Genomic DNA, 23081 nt, shown 5'->3' with positions numbered 1-23081 from the left:
ACTACCATGTTGGACCTTGTCAAAACTCTTACTAAAGTCAACATAAACCATGTCTGCCACTCTGCCTTCAGCAACTTTCTTAGTTCCTTCCTCAAAATTATATTGCTGAGCCATGATCTCCACTGCATTCTCTTAGTCAGAGTGCTCTCTCTAGCACTTAGCAATCTCTAACTCCTCTTAGACAGTCCCTGCCTCTCCTGGTGAACATAAATGCTGTCCCCATAATCCCATTAGATTCACTGTTCAAATGAAAGTTTACTTATGAGGGCGAGTTCAAGAAACAGTCATCTTTTCATGAAAGGTGACGCTGAAGGAAGTGCTCAGATATTTGACCATGAAGAGGAAGCCATTTCATCCCTTAATCCAACTCTAATCCAACTCAACAAAATCGTGGTTGATCTTCTATCTCAACGCTAGTTTCCTGTTCTATCACCACATGCCTTTAATTTCATTAATTATTGATTTTAGTCAGCTTTTTAGTTAGAGAATTCCAAAAATTCAACAGCAATGAAGAAGTGTTTCTTTACTTTAGTCCTACACGTTGAGACTGTGACTTCTTGTTAAAGGATCCTCAGCCAGGGGAAATCATTATTTCCATTGTTTATTCCACTCAGCCCTCTAAGAACGTTATACATATCAATGAAATCACTTTACGTTCTTCTCTACCCTAAGCAGGGCCCTAGTCTACTCAATTCTTCTACATTAACCCTGTCATTTTCTTAGTGAATTCCCTCCAGCGCAGTTGCATCTTTTGAGATTAACAATCAGAACATCATACAGTATGGAAAAACACCCTTCAGCCCAACTCCTCCATGCTAAAATCCAATAGGTGGTGGCCACTAGGAAATATAATATTAATTTTTCAAAGAAAACGTGAATATTTTTATGTACATGTTAAGACATGGGTTACTCATTCAAAATAGTGAGCTAAACATATATTAATAGCAGTCATGGACCAGGTATTTTGGCCCATTGTGCACAGTTTACATTAATCTTGATTTAATACAATTCTTCACATTTCCCTTCATTGCCCCAGATTTTAGTGCTCATCTGTAAACTACGTGCAATTCACATTGGCCAATGAAGCACAGAGCAGTGGGTCTGAGTGTGAGTGGAGCTCAGTCCCCTGCACAGTTACAGTGGGCCCGACACAAACACGCACTTTGCAGCCTCCAGCATTGCAGAGCATTCCATTACTTCAGAAAACTTGGTTTCTCAGTCTGTGTCAATTGCCCCATCAGTGTGTTTGTGTTTTTTTCCTCTCCGCATTGTCTCTCTGGAGATGGAGGACATGAAGATCTGACCTGAAGACCAGACTTCCCTACTCTGCAGTTTGCATCTCACACATCCTATCCCCACGGTCACCCTGGCTTCACCGTATCAGAGACACAGCTCCCCCCCCCCCCCCCCCCTTGAAGCTTCATGTGCTTCTTCTGTCTCCTTTCCCATTCTGGAGACTGGTGTCATGGCTGAAAAGTTAACTCTGTATCTTCCCACATCTGCGATCTGACCTACTGAGCACTTACTGCATTTTCTGTTCTCATTTTATAATTCCTGCAACTGATTTTTTTTTTCCAAACATCTAAAATAAAAAGGCAGGCCTTATATGAAGAAATAATTCCAGACACAGAAAATGTTAGAAATTTAGAAGTCTCTTGTAAATAATATTGGACCATCTGACACTTCTGAGATTTGTAAGGAATAGGTGGAACATCTTTGGAGGGGTCTCCAGGATGGGAAACGGCCTCCAGTGGTGATCACTGTTGGAACTGGCATTATCTTGTTCAAATTGGGAAAGGCCGTCATCATTTCCACTCAGTAGAAAGTCTTGTAAATATTGTAAATTATATCATTAGAATTCTAGCTGTATCATATGAAATATTTAAATGTGTGACGTTGACACTCCCAGAAGAGACTTATTGCGAGAAAGACAATTTAAATCTAAACTCCGTGAGGTTAATGTTTCCCTTCTGTAATAAAAACATCAGCAACATTAATGGTCGTACCGCTTCTGAGTATCGAGCTGAGTTATGGACCGTAAGGCGCTGCTGGTGAATTGCTTGCTGGCATTATTGGTCTCAGTTTATTATTGTCACATGCACCGAGACAGGGTGAGAAAATAACCCTGGCCCTCATGGATGATCCGCTCCCTGTCCACACCACACCTCCCACATTGTCACGTCGTGTCACACATACACGGACCCCAGGCCCTGACCCTACTAATGCATGGATCCCTGCCCACACCACAACTCCCAAAGACAAGGCAAATGTTTCAAATCTCGCCCCGCGTCATGGTTTAAAGACAGTGACGCCTTATATTTCCGAAGATTTATTATAATTTACCATTACATCCGGTTCGTTTAGTGCCTTTTGACGAGGCATAAAGAATACGAGTTAAAAAGTGTTTTGAGTTCGAGCATCTTTCCGACGTCGACACTGGATGTACCGACTGCAGCTTTAACGTTGCGAGTGGCGGCGCCGTTTCCCTGCGCTTGCTTACCGACTTCACAAATATTGACAGATTTATTAGAATCGCCCATATCAAACCTCCGTCGGGAGGAATTGACGCCTGAAATTCAGGGGGGGGGGGGGTTCAGAATGACTCAGTTTGAGTATTAATTTACTGGGACTCTAAGGAGACCGACACAGGCGAAGGTGCGGCTACTGGGATGTACTGGTTATGTGTACGAAGGGACTGCAGATGATGGTTTACATCGAATACAGACACAAAAAAGTTGGAGTAACTCAGCGGGACAGGCAGCATCTCTGGATCGGAGGAATAGGTGGCGTTTCTGTCGAGACCATTATTCAGGGACTGATTATATTCAATTGCGACTCTTTATATGGTTGGTAGTAAAACAGAGGGCTCTTCTAAACACTGGGATCGATGTCTCCTGGTCCCGACGGCCAGGGAGTCGGTTTGTGGGCGAACCCGAATGAACCTCTTCTCCATTTAGACAATTAGAGCGAGCAGTCTGTTTATTGAGCTCATTCTGGAGGCAGACCGTCTCCAAAGTACATTCCCGTGTTTATGAGCCGGGTCTGGCAATTCTAACGCACAGACCGCGGGCGGAGGGGACTGGGTAGAGTAGGACTGGTGAAACACGTTTGATTTGCACCAGCATCGCTTCTCCGGCGGAAAAAAAGGCCGTTAAAACCACAGGTGCCCGCGACTGAAACACGTCAGTGGGTATCTGGACGGCAGCACTCTGGTGAAAGTGGCCCTGAGGGTAACATGTACTCTGGTGGCTCCGAGCCAATCCACAATGGACAACCTTTAAAAGGCAGCAGCTCGGGCTGGGCTCTTTGTTTTTACCATGTCGTTGCATAGAACTGTAAATAGACAATTTATTAAACTACAGTTGTCAATAGCACATTGATGAAGTGGGACGTGACAGAAAGTCACAATACTAATCCCCGCCTCACTCAAAGTTCCCAAGCCGAATGAAATCTCGGTGTGGCTGGCCCGGTTTCTACATTTGAGTCCAATCCTTCACTGGACATGGTTCCTGGTCGGGAGAGGCCTTTCTGGAAGGTCACCCAAGTCACTCCGACCTCCTTTACCGAGTAATGAGCGGGTTTCACAGTCCCGTTTCGTTTCCCTTCTCATAGTCATGTCAACAGATTTATCATTGCACTTGCACAGTATCTGCACCGCCCGCTGCTCAGTCCGCCTGATCCCCGGGCGCTGAAGCCAAACGCGCGACTCCACCGCCGCCGCCGCTTCACTGGCTGAGTTCCAGAGCCCAGACTTGCTGCGGCCACCCGGTCCTTCCCTTCATCCTCTTGTCGCCGCCGCTTCTGGCCACGTTCGCCGGTTCACCCTGTTTGAAAGAACACAAGGATGTTATCGGTATGGGCGAAAACCCGCGTCCCTGCACTCTGTGTACCGGCTGCTCTGTCGTTTGGTCAAGAGAACCAAGCATTGAATCAGTAGAAGGGAACACACAGTCGCGTCGGTCTGGTCGTGTGGGCTCTTGGACAGCGGGGCTCAACTAGACCGAATGGCCTACCCTGTGCTATCCGTTCTGGATTCCCTTGTCAGGAACCCGGGGAACATTTCGGAGGCGACCGTGGCTTCGTCGGGAAGTGACAGGGTGTCAATGTCAACAATACATCAGTTTAGCGACAGGACCAAACAGACAAGGGATAAATGAAGATTAGTCCAATAATTATGAACTCTACTTAAAAATCAACTCTTGCTGCTAATTCCTCGTCTCTTAATTCGCATTGAGACGCGATCTGGAATTGATTTGTTTTTGTAACATTAACACAGTGATTATTGGTGGTCAGTTTCTGCAGCGACTGCACTCTTCCAATTACCTATAAACACGAGCTAAACCGCGTTGGATTCACAAAACTACACCCTATTGCTTTCCCAAAGTCCCTCGGATTGGCGAGGCGCGATTTATTCAGACTGGCCGTGATTTTTTTTGTGATGCTATCTATCACTTCCAACCCGACTGAGAATTTAAAGGATGAAGCGACCTTTGGCCGGCGGTCGTTCTTCCTTGATCGTTAACGAACTACGAAAAGTTGGAGTTTTCTCATGTAAAATTCTGGGAACTCTATACAATGTTTCATCCCGGTTTCCTTCGATGGCGTTGGTTATTAGTCCATCTGTACTGCGCCGCGCCGCTTTCAACGGGAAGTGTGGCTTTGGCAGCAACGCGGGCTCACCCTGGTAATACCTGGCGTAAAAGTGTGAGGATCGATCAACAATACTCCGCATTATCGCCACGACCTCCTTCTACCCGGGAATGCCCGTTATTACCTTTACATAAACACGGCTATTGGTCCAGTTCCTGTCGCTAAACGTAACTATGTGAGACATTAAAGTTCAGTACAACCATCACCTAAATAACCACCGTGTGTGTCGGCGGCGGGTCCAGTCCTTACCGTCTCTCGCTTGCGCTTGCCTTCCCTGCTCTCCATTTTCTTCAGGTCGGCGCGGAACGCCTCTGTCTCGCCGCCCTGACTGTCCTTCGCCAGGGTCTCCATCAGATAGGCGATGTAACTGGTGGCCAGCCGCAGCGTTTTGATCTTGGACAGTTTGGTGTCGGCCGGGACGTTGGGAATACATTCCCGTAGCTCGGAGAAGGCGCTGTTGATGCTCTCTGTGCGGCGCCGCTCCTTCCTCGGGACAGGCGGCCCTCTGCGGGCCCCGGCTGCCGGCCGCCCCGGGTCGGGTAGAGCCCCGTTGACGCCGGGCCCGGGGCTGAAGGAAGGCTGGCTCGAGTCAGTGGGAGAGAGCGGCCCTTGGTTCAGGAACCAGCTCTGGACAAACGGGTGTTCCTGGTGGCAGCGATGGCTTGGGGCAAAGGGAAAGGCCGGGTGCCCGACAGGGCGGTGATGGAAGCCGCCCATCACACTCATATCTCCATCCAGTCCCCGGCCGGCCAATGTCCACAGTCAGCCGATCACCCGCTCTCCACCCGATGCATCTCCATCCTGTCCAAACTTGCCCTGGACTCGCTCACCTTCCCATCCAGTGCTGGAGCGGCGACCGTCCGAAACACTCTCACCTAGACAAGAACTCACCTCCTCCACCCGGTGGAGTGCAGCTTAAATAGTGAGGTGTAGGACCGCAGCCGGCATGGAGCGGCGAAGGGGAGGAGACCAAATCATGCACTTTAAGTAATTGGACAAGCATCAAAAAACTGACGATAACAGCCAGCCTGAACAGCGCACAGAGGATCTAGTAACATTACACATAAACCCACAGACACTGCTATTTTATGTTTTATTGATAACCTTCCACTATGAGTACTTTAAATATTTACAAAGATAATAATTACCAAAAGAAAAACCCAAAAAGGATTATAGATTTTTTTTATTTTTAGATTTTATAGTCGCCGGAAATCATCAATAAAAAATAGAAAACTCCATAAATACTCGGCAGGTCACAGGACGTCTGCAGAACGAGGAACAGGTAACGGTCCTGGCCCTTCCCTCAGAACCACACCGATATTCACACACACACACACACACTAATATTACTGTATTACACATTACTCCGTTCCCCTGCCCGATCGCCCAGGCTCTTAAACTCCGCTGTTCGCAGAAATAATGTGAACGACAGGCGTCTGAACCAACATTCCACAAGTTAACAACCCTTTGAAAAAAGACGAGAAAAAAAATGTAGAAATGGAAATGGAAACCCTTCCAACCACTCCACTCTTTAAAAAGATCATCGGCTCCACTTTTCTGTACGAACCCCATATCACAAGTTCAATGGGAAGTCAAAGTGGGCTAGGACATTTACAGTAAGTGGTGTGGATGGACATTTCTATGTGTGGAGCTGCAGAAGATGGGCAAGGGCCTCCATCAATAGTTCTCCTTGGGGTTGCACCACTAACAAAGGCAGGACGAGTAGGGAACTTGGGACAGTTAATGGAGATGTCTTGAGGAAAGTTCACATTACAGTAAAAATGTCTGCATGTCCTGAGACATATAAAGGTAGATAAACCTCATTGGCCTGGTCAGATATATCCAAGGTCATTGTGGGAAGCTACAAGAGAAATGGAATCATCATTAAACACAGGTGAGATACCAAAAGACTGGAGAGTGGCTAATGTCATGACTCTATTTCAGAAGAGCTGGAAGAAAAACCTGGGATGAGCATTGGGCCCATTGCTGTTTGACATCCACAGTGCCCACCATAATGTTCGGGACAAAGACCCATCATTTATTTATTTGCCTCTTCACTCCACAATTTGAGATTTGTAATAGAAAAACTCACATGTGGTTAAAGTGCACATTGTCAGATTTTAATAAAGGCCATTTATATACATTTTGGTTTCACCATGTAGAAATTACAGCAGTGTTTATACATAGTCCCCCCAGTTCAGGGCACCATAATGTTTGGGACACAGCAATGTCATGTAAATGAAAGTAGTCTTGTTTAGTATTTTGTTGCATATCCTTTGCAATGACTGCTTGAAGTCTGCTTGAAGACTGCTTGAAGGCCTCTGTTCCCCAGAGCCCTAATGTTTACCAACTTCTTTCAGAGCTCAGCAGGCTGCAGGCAGGGTGATGTCACGCGTGGCTGAGGAGTCTCGGAATGGAAGGGTGCAGCCTCAGATGTTCAGAACTGTGATGAGGAGGAACTACCCGGAGGTCGGTAGAGGCTCAGCCATTGAGTTCATTAAAAATAGAGGTTGATAGATTGTTTATTAAGAACACCTGAGAGAGGAATATAAAAATGATGAGGGTGTGGGTAGATAGTTAGTGAGAATCGTTCCACACTATAGGGACACCTCAAGCCAGAGGCCATGGGTTAAAGTTGAGGAGAAAGCTCAGTGGGAACCCAAGGAAAGGTGTTTGAAATCTGGAACTCACAGTGTGAATAGATTTAGGCAGGTGCTACGTAGAACAGAGACATTAAAAGCCTCTTTAAAACCATCATCATATCTACTTCTGTCACCACACCTGTCAGTGTGTTCCAGGCTCCAACCACTCTTCATGTTGAAAAACTTGCCCCGTAGATCTCCTTTAATCTTTGCCCCTCTGACCTTAAAGATATATCCTCTATTCTTTGATATTTCCAACATGAGAAAAAGGGTTCTGAGTGTCTACCCTATCTGTGCCTCTTATAATTTTATATGCTTCGATCAGGTCTCCCCTCAGTCCGCGAGGCTCCAGTGAAAACAATCCAAGTTTGCCTAAACTATCCTTATAGCTCCAATCCAAGCAGAATTCTGGTAGAGCTTGTCCATAATGGGGTGACCAGAAGTGCATGAAATACTCCAAATGCAGCCTAACCAAAGTCCTATAAAGCTGAAGGAGTTCCTGACCCAAAATTATTGTACTCCATTTCATGGAATGTAGAGCAGTACAGCAGAAGAAAAGGCCCTTCGGCCCACAATGTCAATGCCCAACATGATGCCAAGACCATCCCTTATCTGCCTGCATTTTAACCCATATCCCTCCATTCCCTGCATATCTATTTTCCTACCCAAAAGTCTTTTAAATCCCACATTCGTATCTGCCTGCACCACCACCCCCAGCAGCGCATTCCAGGCTTTCTGTGCAAAAAAAAACTTGCCCCCCGCATCTCCTTTAAATTTTCCTTCAACCTATGCCCTCTAGTATTTCACTTTTCCATCCTGGGAAAAAGATTCTCACTGTCTACCCTACTCTATCCATTTTCCATCCACTGGTGATTCCAGCTAGAATCTCTGACTTACCGATCACAAGCCCTGGGTGTGGCCCGGCCACCCTCCTTACAAATCGTGAGCCTTGTCAAGTAGCTGCTAATTTAGAGAAAACCTATGTTGATATTATCAAATTTCATTAATGTACTAACATCGACGTAACTTTTCTTTGATATTCATTAGTAAATAAAAATTTGTAATAATGAACACCCTTTTTTATACACGCACTAAAAATATTCCTGAAATGCCTGCAGCCAAGTATTTCTCTGTGTTTAATCTCATTGTGACATTTGTGTTAAACATGCCCTGTGATTCAGCTGATTTACAGAGCGCAGCTTGCAGCAGAGATTGTATCTGCACACAGGTCTGTTTGAAAGAAGGATTCTGATGTCTCCGAATCCCCGTCCTTCAATAAATACTTTAGATCTGCCCCTTTACTCTAAGAGCACGGCAGGCACTGGACAGCAGAGCACAAATGTTGTGGGGAGGGGGGTTACAGCAGCCAGGAGATGACCCCCCTCCCCCCACAAAAAAAGACAAAGATCCCTGGTCTGGCTCCAAACCCTGAAGACAATGTACAATATCTGTGCCAAATGTGTGAGCAGATGCTGGATAAAGTTAAACCATGATTTCAAAAATAACAAGTACATTTCATAACTATTGTTGAGAGGGGAAAAATGATTCACAGCCAATAAATAGGTAGACTTGAGCAAAACGCACAGTGCTGGAGTAACTCAGCGGGTCAGGCAGCATCTGAGAAGGAAATAGAATGAATGAATGAATAAATGAATGAATGAATACTTTATTGTCAAACATGAGAAGTCACAATGAAATTCTTTGCTTGCATACCCAAGGTATGCAAATATGCGCCACATAAAGAGTGCTGACAAAGTTACAAAGTATCCATGCCAGGTCCCCCTCTATTCTCCCCCCCCCTCCCCCTCCTGAGCTGAGAAGGATCCTTTTCACCCAGAGAGTTGTGAATTTGTGGAATTCTCTGCCACAGAGGGCAGTGGAAGCCAAATCACTGGATGGATTTAAGAGAGAGTTAGATAGAGCTCTGGGGGCTAGCGGAATCAAGGGATATGGGGAGAAGGAAGGCACGGGTTATTGATTGTGGACGATCAGCCATGACCTTCCTGCACCTATTTTCTATGTTTCTATGAGTCATGAAGATGTGGTCTGGGATTTCAGCTGGGACATAGATGGAAGTGGAGAGGGGCAATTTTGTAAAAGTGGAATGAATCTAACTTTGGGATTGAGCAGTGAAAGTATCTTCTCATCTCCAAGTTTATTAAAAAATGTTTCACCAGGAGCGTGAGATGAATGAGACAGGTTAGTTTCAAATAGTGGGATGACCATTTTACATAGAACAGGACAGCACAGGAACAGGTCCTTCGCCCCACAATGTCCCTGCCAAAAATAATGCCAATTTAAACTAACTTCCTCTATCTGCAACTTTTTCACCCAGAGAGTTGTGAATTTGTGGAATTCTCTGCCATAGAAGGCAGTGGAGGCCAATTCACTGGATGAATTTAAAAGAGAGTTAGATAGAGCTCTAGGGGCTAGCGGAATCAAGGGATATGGGGAGAAGGCAGACACGGGTTACTGATTGTGGATGATCAGCCATGATCACGATGAATGGCGGTGCTGGCTTGAAGGGCCGAATGGCCGCTCCCTGCACCTATTTTCTATGTTTCATGGCGGTCCCCCAACGCCGGGTCCTCCATTGTTCTTCCCCCTCCGTCATGGCGGTCCCCACAAGCTGGGTCCTCCTTTGTTCCTTCCCCCAGCGGAACTCCACCGTGTCTGTCCTCGTCCGTCGGTCAGCGCCCTCATCCACCCCCTCACCGACATCTCCTCTATCGCTGCCGGGTCCTCTCCGGACCCCTCAGACCCAGGCCCCAGCCGCTGGCTCTGTGAACCCAGGCCGTCTCCATCGACCCAGGGGCAGGCTGTGGGCTATGTCAACACAGGCCCCAGCCGCGGGCTCCATTGACCCAGGCCCCAGCCGCGGGCTCCGTCGACTCGTAGATAGGTGACGTTTCAGGTCAGGACCTTTTTTCGGATTGATTGGCTTACCCTATATAGGGCAGTTAAACATTCCAATAGCTGGACTTGACAGATGATGGAAACAGAAATGAAAACAGAAGGTGCATATTTCCTATCGCACGTTAACAGTATAACAGAGCTTTATTTGTCGTTCGGTACCGAAGTACCGAACGAAACTACATAGCAGTCACAGAAAAAAAAAAGAACACAAGACACATAACCCCAACACAAACGTCCATCACAGTGACTCCAAATAGTTCCTAAATAGTTTAATTTGGCATCATGTTAGGCACAGACATTCTGGACTTCCCGTAGCATCTGTTCCAATGCAAGACTGTTCTATGTTAATCAATATGTAGATCAATGGGCAGATTAAACATGCGGTTCGATGCTTTATGTTCAAGGAATAAACGATTAACAATTGGTGATTAGAAATTTGGCAGCACGGTGGTGCAGCAGTAGAGTTGCTGCCTCACAGCGCCAGAGACCCGGGTTCGATCCTGACTAAGGTGCTGTCTGTATGGAGTTTGTATGTTCTCTTCATGACCATGTGGGTTTTCTCCAGGAACTCCGGTTTCCTCCCACATTCCAAAGACGTGCAGGTTTGTAGGTTAATTGATTTGGTAAAATGATAAATTGTTCCTAGTGTGTGTAGGATAGTGTTTGTGTGCGGGGATCGCTGGTGGGCTCGGTGGGCCGAAGGGCTTGTTTCTGCACTGTAGCCCATCTGTATCTCTAAAACTAAAACTAAATGGAGGCAGCACAGGCTCCATTTGTGGCAGCACAGGCAGCACTCGTGTTTGTCAATGAAATCATGGCTAATCCTTGACCTCAGCACCATTTCTTGTGCTCATCCCATATCCTGCGATTTCTGTAACATCTAAAAATCTATTCCTCTGGTCAACCGACAGTTTATTATCAGGTGAAGAGAGAGAATATTCCCCTGGAATCAATAAACAGATGAATGACCTGAGACATTGGCCAAATTAATGTGCTAGCTGAACATACAAGTGTAGAGTAGAAATGGACTGTTTCGCCCTTGGCTTGCTCTGCCATCCAGTAATGTTATGGTTATTCTGTTTGGAACATCAACCTAGCCATAGAATCATAAACCATATTCCCATCTCCTCACTGCTCTGGGGTTCCTCTACTCCCGCCTGCAAAGTCTTCCAACACCCTGCCTACTTTGTCCTTCAGGGAAGAGAGTTGCAAAACCTCATGACCCTTTGAGAAAAATCAGTCCCTCAACCACTGTTTTAAATGGGTGATTTTTACTTTTTTTTGCTAATTGTAAATTCTCCCACAAGAGGAAACAACCTCGCCATTTCTGCAGAACACCTTGATGTTGTCAGAGTATCTTCCCAATCATTCCAAGTCCAGGTCATACACAGAGTTCAAAAATCTTCCTCACACACTCTCTGAAACTTGCGGCACGGTAGCGCAGCGGTAGAGTTGCTGCTTTACAGCGAATGCAGCGCCGGAGACTCAGGTTCGATCCTGACTACGGGTGCTGCACTGTAAGGAGTTTGTACCTTCTCCCCGTGACCTGCGTGGGTTTTCTCCGAGATCTTCGGTTTCCTCCCACACTCCAAAGACGTACAGGTATGTAGGTTAATTGGCTGGGTAAATGTAAAAATTGTCCCTAGTGGGTGTAGGATAGTGTTAATGTACGGGGATCGCTGGGCGGCACGGACTTGGAGGGCCGAAAAGGCCTGTTTCCGGCTGTATATATATGATATGATATGATATGAACTATAACTTGAATGGTTTGGCAGTGAATGACTCAGGACCGAAGGATGGGGAATGACCCGAGACGTGAAGCCAATTAAAGATCGATGACTGAAACATTGATTGACAATGTGTGTCAATCAGCAGACTACTGGTCTGGTCAATGACTAGAATGTGGTCGGTGAATGGAATCGATCGGCAGTTGTACTTACCAGATTATTGATCTGCATGAATGACAGGATTAGTGGCCCGGTAAATAAACAGATAATGTTTGTGATCAATAGGCAGATTAATGACATTGGTCAATATAAAATTAAAGAATTTAGATTAATCACCTACGGTCACAATAGGAATTTATCAAAGGGATCAATGGATGGATTGACAGATTAATAATCCAGGTCGACACAAAATGCTGGGGTAACTCAGCGGGTCAGGCAGCATCTCTGGAGAGAAGGAATGGGTGACGTTTCAGGTCGAGACCCTTCTTCAGACAGATCTCTGTGTCTACCTTCGATTTGAATCAGCATCTGCAGTTCTTTCCTACATACTTAATAATTCAGGTCAACGGGCAGATTAAGTACCTGTTATTAATAAATAGGTTAATGTACGAGATCGATAAAAACTTTAGTGAGGTTATTAATATAATATTGAGTCCAACAACAGTCCATTTAGACTCATAGTTATTGAGTCTGTTGAGCCATACAGGACTAAAACAGGCACCTTCCTCTTACTTTGGACCTCCCAAAGTGCAACGCCGCACACTTGTCTGCATTAAACTATGTCTGCCCTATTTCCAACTGATCTATAATTTGTATCGCTTGACAACCTTCATCACCACCAGTCTAGGCATCATCTGTAAATTTACTAATTTCTGTTCAGTTTACCATTGGGGACCTCAGTGAATGCCCAACTAAAATCCATGCAGACAACATCTACAGTCCAATCCTTATTATAAAACATAGTACAGGAATAAGCCATTCATGTGTATGCCAAGCATGATGCCAAGTTGAAGAAATCTCCCCTGCCTGCAAATGATCAATATCCCTCCATTCATAATTACTTCTATTATTTCTATTTCCACTATTATTTCTGTTTCCATGGCCACCCCTCGCAGTGTGTTCCAGGTACCCACCACTCACTGTGTAATAAACATGCCCCAACACATCCTTTAAACCTTACCCTGCTGACATTAAAGATATGCCCTCGAGTCCCTGAAATTCCCACCTTGGCAAAAGGTTTCTGACTTGCTACCCTGCCTACACTATCTATGCCTCTCATAATGTTATAAACCTCTATTAGGTTTCCACTCAACCTCCGATGCACCAGGAAAAACAATCCTATACCATTGCAAAGTACTTACTTAGTTGTATTTCCTTTTTCTTTTTGACTCAATTTACACCTATCATCGACCAAGGTTCCCAGACCTTACCATCCCTGTCATTCCCACGGGACCGGGAACTGGAGAGGATGGTGGTGGGAATCAGCAGTGGACACTGGGAAAGGGCTGGTAAGAAGAACCGAGGGTCTTGCCGTCCGCGCCCTCAAGGTGGGCTGCGGGATGTGCACTAAGGCTGAAGGTGGTGGGCAAGGAGGGATGATCAGATCATGGCGATGGCTGCAACCGGCCTTTATGGCCAGCCGCAGCTGGGACTATGAAAATGGTGCCACATCCTGGCGACTCTTGCATATGGACTCCGTGGGCTGTTTCTATGCATTCTGCACTTAATTAGGGATTGTACTTAAGTATGGCAATAATCTTACTGATCTGTACCTTGTGATAATAAAAAAATGATTGAACCATCCTTCCTTCCAGGAACGTTTTGGTCCTGAATTCTGGTCAGCTGACATTTAAATGACTCCCACATGTCAGGTATTGTCTAAACCAATAACAGTTGCTTCCAATGTGCTCTCTCAAATGGTCAATTGATATATTAATAACTTCTAGCAGGTATTATTGACATTTAACATTAAATTGATGTTGCCATTATTAATAGGCAGATTTAGGATCTAAATCATTTTGCAGGCAAAGAGTTGTACAGCACAGAAATAGACCCCTTGACTCAACTCATCCAATCTGTCTCTCTGTGTCGCCACTTTCAGGGAGTTATGTACATGCACCCCTAGGTTGCTGTTCTATCCCACTCTACAGCGTCATGACGTTCACAATGTATATCCTTCCCTGGTTTCCCTTCCTAAACTGCATCACTTCATACTTGTCTGAATTGAATTCCATCTGCCATGCCTCAGCCCGTTTTCCCAAGTCATCCATATCCTGTTGTACACTTAGATATCCATATCCTGTTGTACACTTTCTCCATTGTACAGCATATCACCAATTTTGGTGTCATCCACAAACTTACTAATTGTACAAATCATTACCATAGATCACAAACAACAGTGAACACAGAACAGTATGGTACAAGAGTAAGCCCTTCGGCCCATAATATCCATGCCAAACATGGTACTACCATCTCTTATCTACCTGTGCAGAATCCATACCCTCCATTCCCTGCATATCCATTTGCCTATCCAAAAGGCAGCACATTTCAGACACTCATTACCTTTTGCGTAAAAAAAGTTGCCCCACACATCTCTTTTCAACTTTGCCCTTCTCACCAGAAAGCTATGCCCTCTGGTATTTGATTTTTCCATCTAGGGAAAAGGTTTTGACTGTCTACCCTATCTATCTCTCATTTTTTTATATACTTTTATCAGATGCCCCGCAATCTCTGGCATTCCAGAGAAAATGATCCAAGTCTGTCCAACCTCTCCCTGCACGCATCAGTCTGGTAAACCCCCACCGCACCCCTCCCAAAGCCTCCACATCCTTCCTGTAATGGGGCAACTAGAACTGCACACAACACTCCAGATGCGGCTTAACCGAAGTCCTATAAAGCTGTATCATGACTTCCTGATTGTGTTGGCTGCTTTCCCAAGGCAGCGTGAAGTGGCGATCAATGGGTGGGAAGTTTGGTCTGTGTGATAGACTGGACCGCATCCACAACTCAGCAACTTCTTGTGCTCTTGAGCAGAGCAGTTGCTAATGTATGTGATGTATCCCGATAGGATGCTTTCTATAGTACATCTGTAGTGGTTAGTAAGAGACATTGGGGACATGTTGAATTACCTAAGCCTTCCAGAGCCAACGGAAATAGATGAGGTCTTAAATTAATATTTCTCTTCATTATTTACTGTGGAGAGGATCATGAAAATTTGACAAATCAGAGAAAGGAATAACAAAGTCAGAGATATATTCACATCACAAATCTGGAAGTGCCAGCGGTTTTGAAGTGCTTAAAGTTGAATAGATTTCTGGGGTCTGTCTAAGTGTATTATGGCACATTGTGGGAAGGTAGGGAAGAAATTGCTAGGGCCCTGGCAGAGATATTTGTAACATCTTTAGCCATAGGTGGAGGGTGATTAACGATGTGCCTATATCCTAAGAAAGGTTGCAAGGGCAAGCCAGGGAGCTGCAGGCCAGAGGCGTAAATGTCAATGGTGGGGACTCTGAGGGATATTATCTACCAATATTTGGAAAAGTAAGGACTGGTTAGTAAGTCACCATGGTTTTGTGCAAGGGAAATTGTGTCTCATGGATTAGTTTGGACTTTTTTGAGGATGTGACAAATAGGATTGATGGTGGACATGTCTGCATGGACTTTTGACAAGGTCCTTTCTAGTAGGCTGGTCTGGAAAATTCAAACATGCGAACCTAGGTGGGCTATCCAATTGGATATAAAATTGGCTTGAGTCAGGGGGTGTTGTTATTCAGATGGTTGTTATTCAGCCTAGAGACTTGTGACCAATGAATGTAGCACAGGGATCTTTATTAACGATTTGGTTGAGAATGTATTTGGTATAGTTGGTAAATTTGAGGACGACCCCAAAACTGGGCTGTGGTGCTTTTTTCTCTCTGCCCAATGACTGAATGAGTAAATGACCCTTAACTTCACCAATCCTAATCTTATATCCAATATATCCAAATACTCCATATTCACTGGTCACATTTTCATACACCTCCAGTAGATTTGTCAATTTTTCCTTTCATAAATCCTTGTTGTCTCTGCTCAATCCTATTGGAATTTTCAAGATGTTCTATTATTCCAAACTTCATTGTAGATCCCAGCCTTTTCCCTGCTACTGACATAGGCTAACAGTTCAGTAGTTCTCCCTCTCATCCATCTCAAATGGTGAGGTCATATTTGCTACCCTCCCGTCCCTGGGCACAATACTAGAATTTATGGAATATTGGAATTGACAATCAGGGCGTCCACTGTCTCTAGAACTTTGAGATGTGCATCATTAGACATTGGGAGTTGTCAGCTTTCAAACTCATCAATGACATTAGTGTCAGGGACTGAGGGGAGACCTGATGGAAGTATCTAAAATGATGAGAGGCACAGACAAGGTCAATAGTCAGACTATTTCTCCGGGTAGGTATGTCAAAGACTAGAGGGCATACGCTGATGGTGAGTGTGGGGAAAGTTTAATGGAGGTTTTTGGAGCAAGTTTATTTACACGGGGAATAGTAGGTGCCTGGAACGATAGTGGTATTTAAGATACAATAGACAAATAAGTAGGAAAAGGGGGGGGGATATGGAATATGTAGGCAGATGGTTTTAGTTTAATTTGGCATCATGATCAGCATAGACATGGAGGGTCGAATGGACTATTCTATGATCTGTGTCCTCTACTACTATATTTAGTTACATCTGTACATCATCAATGGTAGACCTTTGATTCTGTAAGATATCCAACAGGTTTGCATGTCTTTTTTCATGAAAACAGAACAAAGTAATGATTAATTCTGATGTCATTTTTCTCCATGTTTCTCTTTTTTTCTGTCTGTGATGGGTGCGAGCCTTTTTATGTAGCTATAACAATTGATTTCTTGTTGGTTTACTCTCATTTATTTCACTTTCCCTTCTTTATTTATTTCTTTGGCCTCCTTTACTGTGTTCTAAAACACCTTCAATTCTGAGGCCGACTGCTATTTCTGGCAACTTCATAAGCCTCTTCCTTTAATGTAGTAATATTTAGATTTTCTTGTCAGCCACCATTGAATTACTTTCCCTTTTATGTTTTTATGCTGTGAAGGCATATATTTCTGAAGCAACCTATGCATTATTTTGTTCAGTGTTCTGTAGTGTTCAGCTTGTTCTGTCTAGTATCATTCCATTAGCTTTCCTAATTATTCACAATACCTGCATACAAGCTATGAGTGGATCAAGCTCTCTGGCACCCAGCTGCCGGAGCATTGAGAGTTCTGCAAACTCTCACCATTTACTTTAAGCTTCATGTTTCCCCACATTATATTCTATTTTCCAGATTTTACCCACGCACTTCAGATGTCCATATCTCTTCACGGCCTCTTTAGTCCTCTTCCCAACTTACTTTTCTATTCATCTTGAATAGATATCTATTCATGGCATCAAATACATGGCATGTAACACTTGCAATGCATGTTTCATGCTTTGCGTTGTGTATTTTATGCATGTTTCTGCATGTTTGGTGAATGGTCTCATGCACATTGCCTTTATATCTGCACGTGTGTGGTCATTGGTGTATGTAGGGCAGCTGGGATTGGTTTGAACATCTACTACAGCTGAAGTTCTGAAAGCTCCTGTATTTATAAGTCGTGCCCCAGGGTGCTGGCACTTTGTGAATGATATCAATCTAAATTTCATTCCAGGAGAAATATTGAGACTGGTATAGTCCAGAGTGATGCCTTTTACCGAGGAATTGTCCGTGATCCAGGAGTACAAGATATTCACACATAGAACTTCCACTTTGAAGCTTTGAGTAATTGTGGAAAGATCACAGGTAAACTGTCTGATCATTTCCCAAAAAACAATCCAAGATAACGTGTTCTTGTTCCTTGTGTTTCCACAATAATAGACTGGGCATATTTTGGGACATTTAAATATTGGTTGTTCACAACAATATTGTGATGCAATATTCCTTGCAAATGTCCTGACTTCAAAATGAATAGAGGACTTTAGTTCTTGGGAGAGATTGAATATGTTGGCCATGTTTTTTTTCTGGATTGAGAGGTGACCAGATTAAATTGTATGATTAATCAAGTTATAGATTACGGGGATGGTCAAAATCTTTCTCATTGTAGGAATATCAAAAACAAGAAGGCAAAGGTTTAAAGTGAGAGGAAGGAGTTTTGAAAGGGATATGAGGGAAAAGATTTTTACACAGTGGTTGATATCTGGAACTCAATGCTCTAGGTGAGGCCAATACAATATTTAAGAGACATTTAGACACTTAATTAGGCAAGACATAGAAGAGTACTGACCAATGGGATCAGTGGAGAGGGGCAAAAAGTCAGCATAGACATTGTGGGCCGAAGGGCCCGTTTCTTTGCTGTACCAATCTCTGATTTTATGACTCGATTCCCCATTGTATAAATATTGTTCTGAATGAACATAGAATGTAGAACATAGAAAAGTAGAAAACCCATTCCTTCTCTCCCGAGATGCTGCCTGACCTGCTGAGTTACTCCAGCATTTTGTGAATAAATCGGTTTGTACCAGCATCTGCAGTTATTTTCTTATAGAAAAGTACTGCACAGAAACAGCCATTCGGAACACAATGTGCCAAATATGTTGTCAAGATAAACTTATCTTATCTGCCTGCATGTGATCCATATCCCTCCATCCCCTACATATCCACTTGCTTACCTAAACGTTTCTTAAATACCATTATCATGTCTGCACCCACCACCGCCCCTGGCAGTGCGTTCCAGACCCCCATCACCCTCTGTCAAGCAACTTGTTTGGCTGTGTTGACGTATCACTGGAAGTTAATAAGTCAACACCATTCCCCTCACCAATTACCCAGTTTACCAGGCTACCAGTATGTGCCATAGGCTTCACTTGCCAATGCTAGTCTGGCAATTTGCCGATGGCAGACTTGCTAGTCTGAAAAAGGGTCTTAACACATAACACCACATCCACATTCTCCAGAGATGCTGCCAGACCCGCTGAGTTACTCCAGCACTCTGTGAAACGTCACCTATCCATGTTCTCCAGAGACGCTGCCTGACCCGCTGGGTTACTCCAGCACTCTGTGTCCTTTGCTGTCAGCTTCAGCACACCCCTGGTCTGGGAAGCTCCATCACAATCCCACTGGAAATCGGACCAGGTCTGGCTTTGCCTCTTACCAGTTCAGTTCACTGAAGGTTTATTGGACGGGACAGGAACAGTTAACACTCCCCTTCAGCAAAGCAATTGCGTTCATTGAAATTTCCCTCTTTAGTTGCAATTTATTGCATTTTGACCTCTGCCTGAAAGTTGTCTTTTTTGATAACTGGTTATGGTATTCACAATGAGTTACAGAAAGCCAGTGAACAGACAGTCATATTTAAAACTCTGTTAACACTTGAATACGAGGCTTTAAAGCATTTGGTCTGAAGTGATTACCAGCAGCCTACCGATACAATCAGCAAGCTGGAGCCACGGACTCCGCCAGTCCCCATTCTCTGGCCTCTCTGTCTCTTTCACTCCTTAACTCTGGATGTGAGCAACACCAGATGTAACCCGTGTTTTTTCTGATGTTAACTGTCGACTTTGGAAAACGTGACCTTTGTGGCATGACTTTCGTGATAACTTAATGAAGAGAGGATTTTAATATTTGGGGAATTGAGAAAAATAGAGTATAAGAATATTTATTGATAACCATAAAATGGATTTTAAGTTGTTATAAAACCTGGAACTTGCAGATGTGAAAGTACTGTCTGTGATTAAAGAGAACTCCATGTTGCTCAACAAGGCAGACTGCAAGATGCCCACTGCTACAACGATTGATGAGATGAAAGGCCCATTTATCTTCCAATAAACTCCCTTTCATCTGTTAGGACAATTACTGTCCTGGTCAGGAGCAAGTTGTTATGTGCCTCTTCCCTGGAGAGAGAGTGGCAGGTCACATCAGGAAAGCATGTAGTGTTTTGATGCAAGGTGTTGATGTGGGTCGGAGAGAACTGGCAGGACTGAGGAAAGGCTGTGCACTGTGAAACTTTCATCACAGTGCCAGTTTTGGGCTGATCCTGAACTGCACTGGGTGACAATTGCCACACAAACAAAAGCTTGATGTGAGGCATCAGAAATAGACTGGAGCAGGTTACAGTTACATAGAAGAGAGAACAGTAGATAAATGTGAGGTTATCCACTTTGGCGGCAAGAACAAGGAGGCAGATTATTATCTCAATGGTGTCAGATTAGAAAAAAGGGAAGTGCAACGAGACCTGGGTGACCTTGTACACGAGTCACTGAAAATAAACATGCAGGTACAGCAGGCAGTGAAGAAAGCTAATGGCATGTTGGCCTTCATAACGAGAGAATTTGAGTATAGGAGTAAAAAGGCCCTTCTGCAGTTGTACAGAGCCCTGATGAGACCACATCTGTAGTATTGTGTGCAGTTTTGGTCTCCTAATTTGAGGAGGGACATCCTTGCTATTGAGACAGTGCAGCGTAGGTTCACGAGGTTAATCCCCAGGATGGCGGGACTGACATATGAGGAAAGATTGGAAAGACTGGGCTTGTATTCACTGGAATTTAGAAGGATGAGAGAGGATCTTATAGAAACGTATAAAATTATAAAAAGGACTGGACAAGCTAGATGCAGGAAAAAATTTCCCCATATTGGGGTAGTCCAGAACCAGGGGCCACAGTCGAAGAATAAAGGGGAGACCATTTAAAACTGAGATGAGAAAGAACTTTTTCACCCAGAGAGTTGTGAATTTGTGGAATTCTCTGCCACAGAAGGCAGTGGAGGCTAATTCACTGGATGAATTTAAAAGAGAGTTAGATGGAGCTCTAGGGGCTAGCCTAGCGGAATCAAAGGATATGGGGAGAAGGCAGGCATGGGTTACTGATTGTAGATGATCAGCCATGATCACAATGAATGGCGGTGCTGGCTCGAAGGGCCAAATGGCCTCCTCCTGCACCTATTTTCTATGTTCAATGTTCCAGTACAGCACAAATCAGCATAATCATGATGCCAATCCCTTCTGCCTGTATATGGCCTGTATCCCTCCATGGTCTGTTCCTGTGACTTTCTAAACACCTCTAAATTGTTACAATCGTACCTCCTTAAACCACCACCCCTGTCTAAAAAAACTCTCGGAAATCGCCTTAAACGTTCCCTTTATCACCTTAAAGCGATGCACTCTAGTATTTGACATTGGCACATGTGGACTCTGACTGTCTACCCTGTCTACACCTCAGCCTGTGGGAAGCCAGGGGATGCAGTGCCCCTGAGAACCACGCCCATGGGAAGTGCATCCAACTGCAGCTCCTGAGTGTGGGAGTGTGGGAACTGGAGCTGCGAATGACAACCTCAGGATAGTCTGGGAGAACGAGGGCATCATAGATGGGTGACAGTGAGGTGGTCACACCTCAGGTGCAGGCAGAAAGTAGATGGGTGATCACCAAGAAAGGAAGCAGGCAGAGGGTGCAATGTCCCCTTGGCATTGGCAGAATATCTTTTAGTTTAGTTTAGTTTAGTTTAGTTTAGTTTAGTTTAGTTTAGTTTAGTTTAGTTTAGTTTAGTTTAGTTTAGTTTAGATTAGAGATACAGCACGGAAACAGGTCCTTCGGCCCACTGAGTCCAAGCCGACCAGCAATCCCCGCACATTAACACTATCCTACACATACTAGGGACAATTTACAATTTACAGAAGCCAATTAACCTACAAACCTGTATGTCTTTGGAGGGTGCGAGGAAACCAGAGCACCCGGAAAAAATTCAGGTGGTCATGGGGAGAACATATAAAGTCCGTTCAGACAGCGCTCATAGTCAGAAAAATAGGTGCAGGTGTAGGCCATTTGGCCCTTCGAGCCAGCACCACCATTCAATATGTGTAGGAAAATTACTGCAGATGCTGGTTCAAATTGAAGGTAGACACAAAATGCTGGAGTAACTCAACGGGTCAGGCAGCATCTCAGGAGAGAAGGAATGGGTGATGTTTTTTGCTGAACTCTCGTCGAAGAGAGGAGGTTGCCAAACTCTAGTCTGAAGAAGGATCTTGATCCGAAACGTCACCCATTCCTTCTCTCCAGAGATGCTGCCTGACCTGCTGAGTTACTCCAGCATTTTGTGAAATAAATACCTTCGATTTGTACCAGCATCTGCAGTTATTTTCTTGCACTCATAGTCAGGATCAAACCCGAGTCTCTGGCGCTGTCAGGCAGCAACTCTACCGCTGCGCCACCATGATGCCCTTGGCCATTATCCTTGGCCATTTCTTTCCATAACAAGTATGCCCTTTTGGCCACTGTTATGAAGGTGACCGTTGTGAAGAGAGTGGCAGCAACCAGGTCTGGCACTGGGGCTCACTCTGAGGCACAGCAGGGGAGGGTAAAGGCAGACATGGCTGTTGTGATGGGAGACTTATTAGTTTGAGAAACAGACAGGAGAATCTATGGCAGCAAACAGGACTCCAGGATGGTCTGTGCCTCCCTGGTGCCAGGGTCCCGGATGTTTCACAGCGGTTGCAGAACCTCCTCAAGGGAGAGTGTGAGCATCCAGAGGCTGCCATGCATGTGGGAGGCTGGAAATTGGTACAGAAGACAATGCCAGCAAGTTCAGAAGACGGGTTAGGTAGGAGTAGGGTTAGGGTGACGTTGAAAAAAAAGGGGATGATTACCTTGTTGGGATTGTACTGCAGGCTCCCAAATATTCATCAGAAATTAGAGGAACAAATACGCCAAGTTTTGCAGATAGTTTATATTTTGCCTGTGAGCTTTTGATTCTGGCCCAGTTCTTCTTTATTTATTCAGGACTGGTAAGGCCAGAATTTATTTATTCTCTATGTGGTAACACAGATAGACGGTGTGATGAAGGCAACATTTGGCATGTTTGCTTTCATCAGTTGAGGCAGTGAGTACAGGAACATAGAACAGAGCAAAGAACATCTTTTAAATCTTTTTAAATCTCTATTCCACCTCCTCCTTTAAGTGTAATCCTGCTTGATTTTATCCTTTTGTTTGGTAAATATTCTAAACGTTACATTTTTCCCCATATGCTTAATTTGTCTTCCTCATTCCCGAAACTAGCCCCAAGGTTCTTCCTTCCTCGTCTTGTTTCAGCAATTTCTCTCCCTTTCCCCCTTCACATCACTGATTGCCTCATCCCCGT

The 23081-nt window shown here is 44.5% G+C and overlaps 1 protein-coding gene across 1 annotated transcript; it reads right to left on the bottom strand.

Annotated features, from left to right (window-relative positions):
- Window positions 1-2396: 2396 nt before the first annotated feature.
- Window positions 2397-5538, bottom strand: LOC144599940 (heart- and neural crest derivatives-expressed protein 2-like). The gene is made up of 2 exons (XM_078411213.1): window positions 4900-5538; window positions 2397-3824 (listed from the first exon to the last, which is right to left on the bottom strand). The coding sequence occupies exons 1-2, from the start codon at window positions 5374-5376 to the stop codon at window positions 3726-3728; spliced, it is 576 nt and encodes a 191-aa protein (XP_078267339.1). The 5' UTR covers window positions 5377-5538; the 3' UTR covers window positions 2397-3725.
- Between the last annotated feature and the right edge of the window lie 17543 nt (window positions 5539-23081).

The sequence above is a fragment of the Rhinoraja longicauda genome, chromosome 14 (assembly GCF_053455715.1).
Source record: "Rhinoraja longicauda isolate Sanriku21f chromosome 14, sRhiLon1.1, whole genome shotgun sequence".
NCBI lineage: Eukaryota > Metazoa > Chordata > Chondrichthyes > Rajiformes > Arhynchobatidae > Rhinoraja > Rhinoraja longicauda.
Note: the sequence above shows the minus strand (reverse complement) of the source record. Positions and strands in the feature narration are given on the sequence as shown.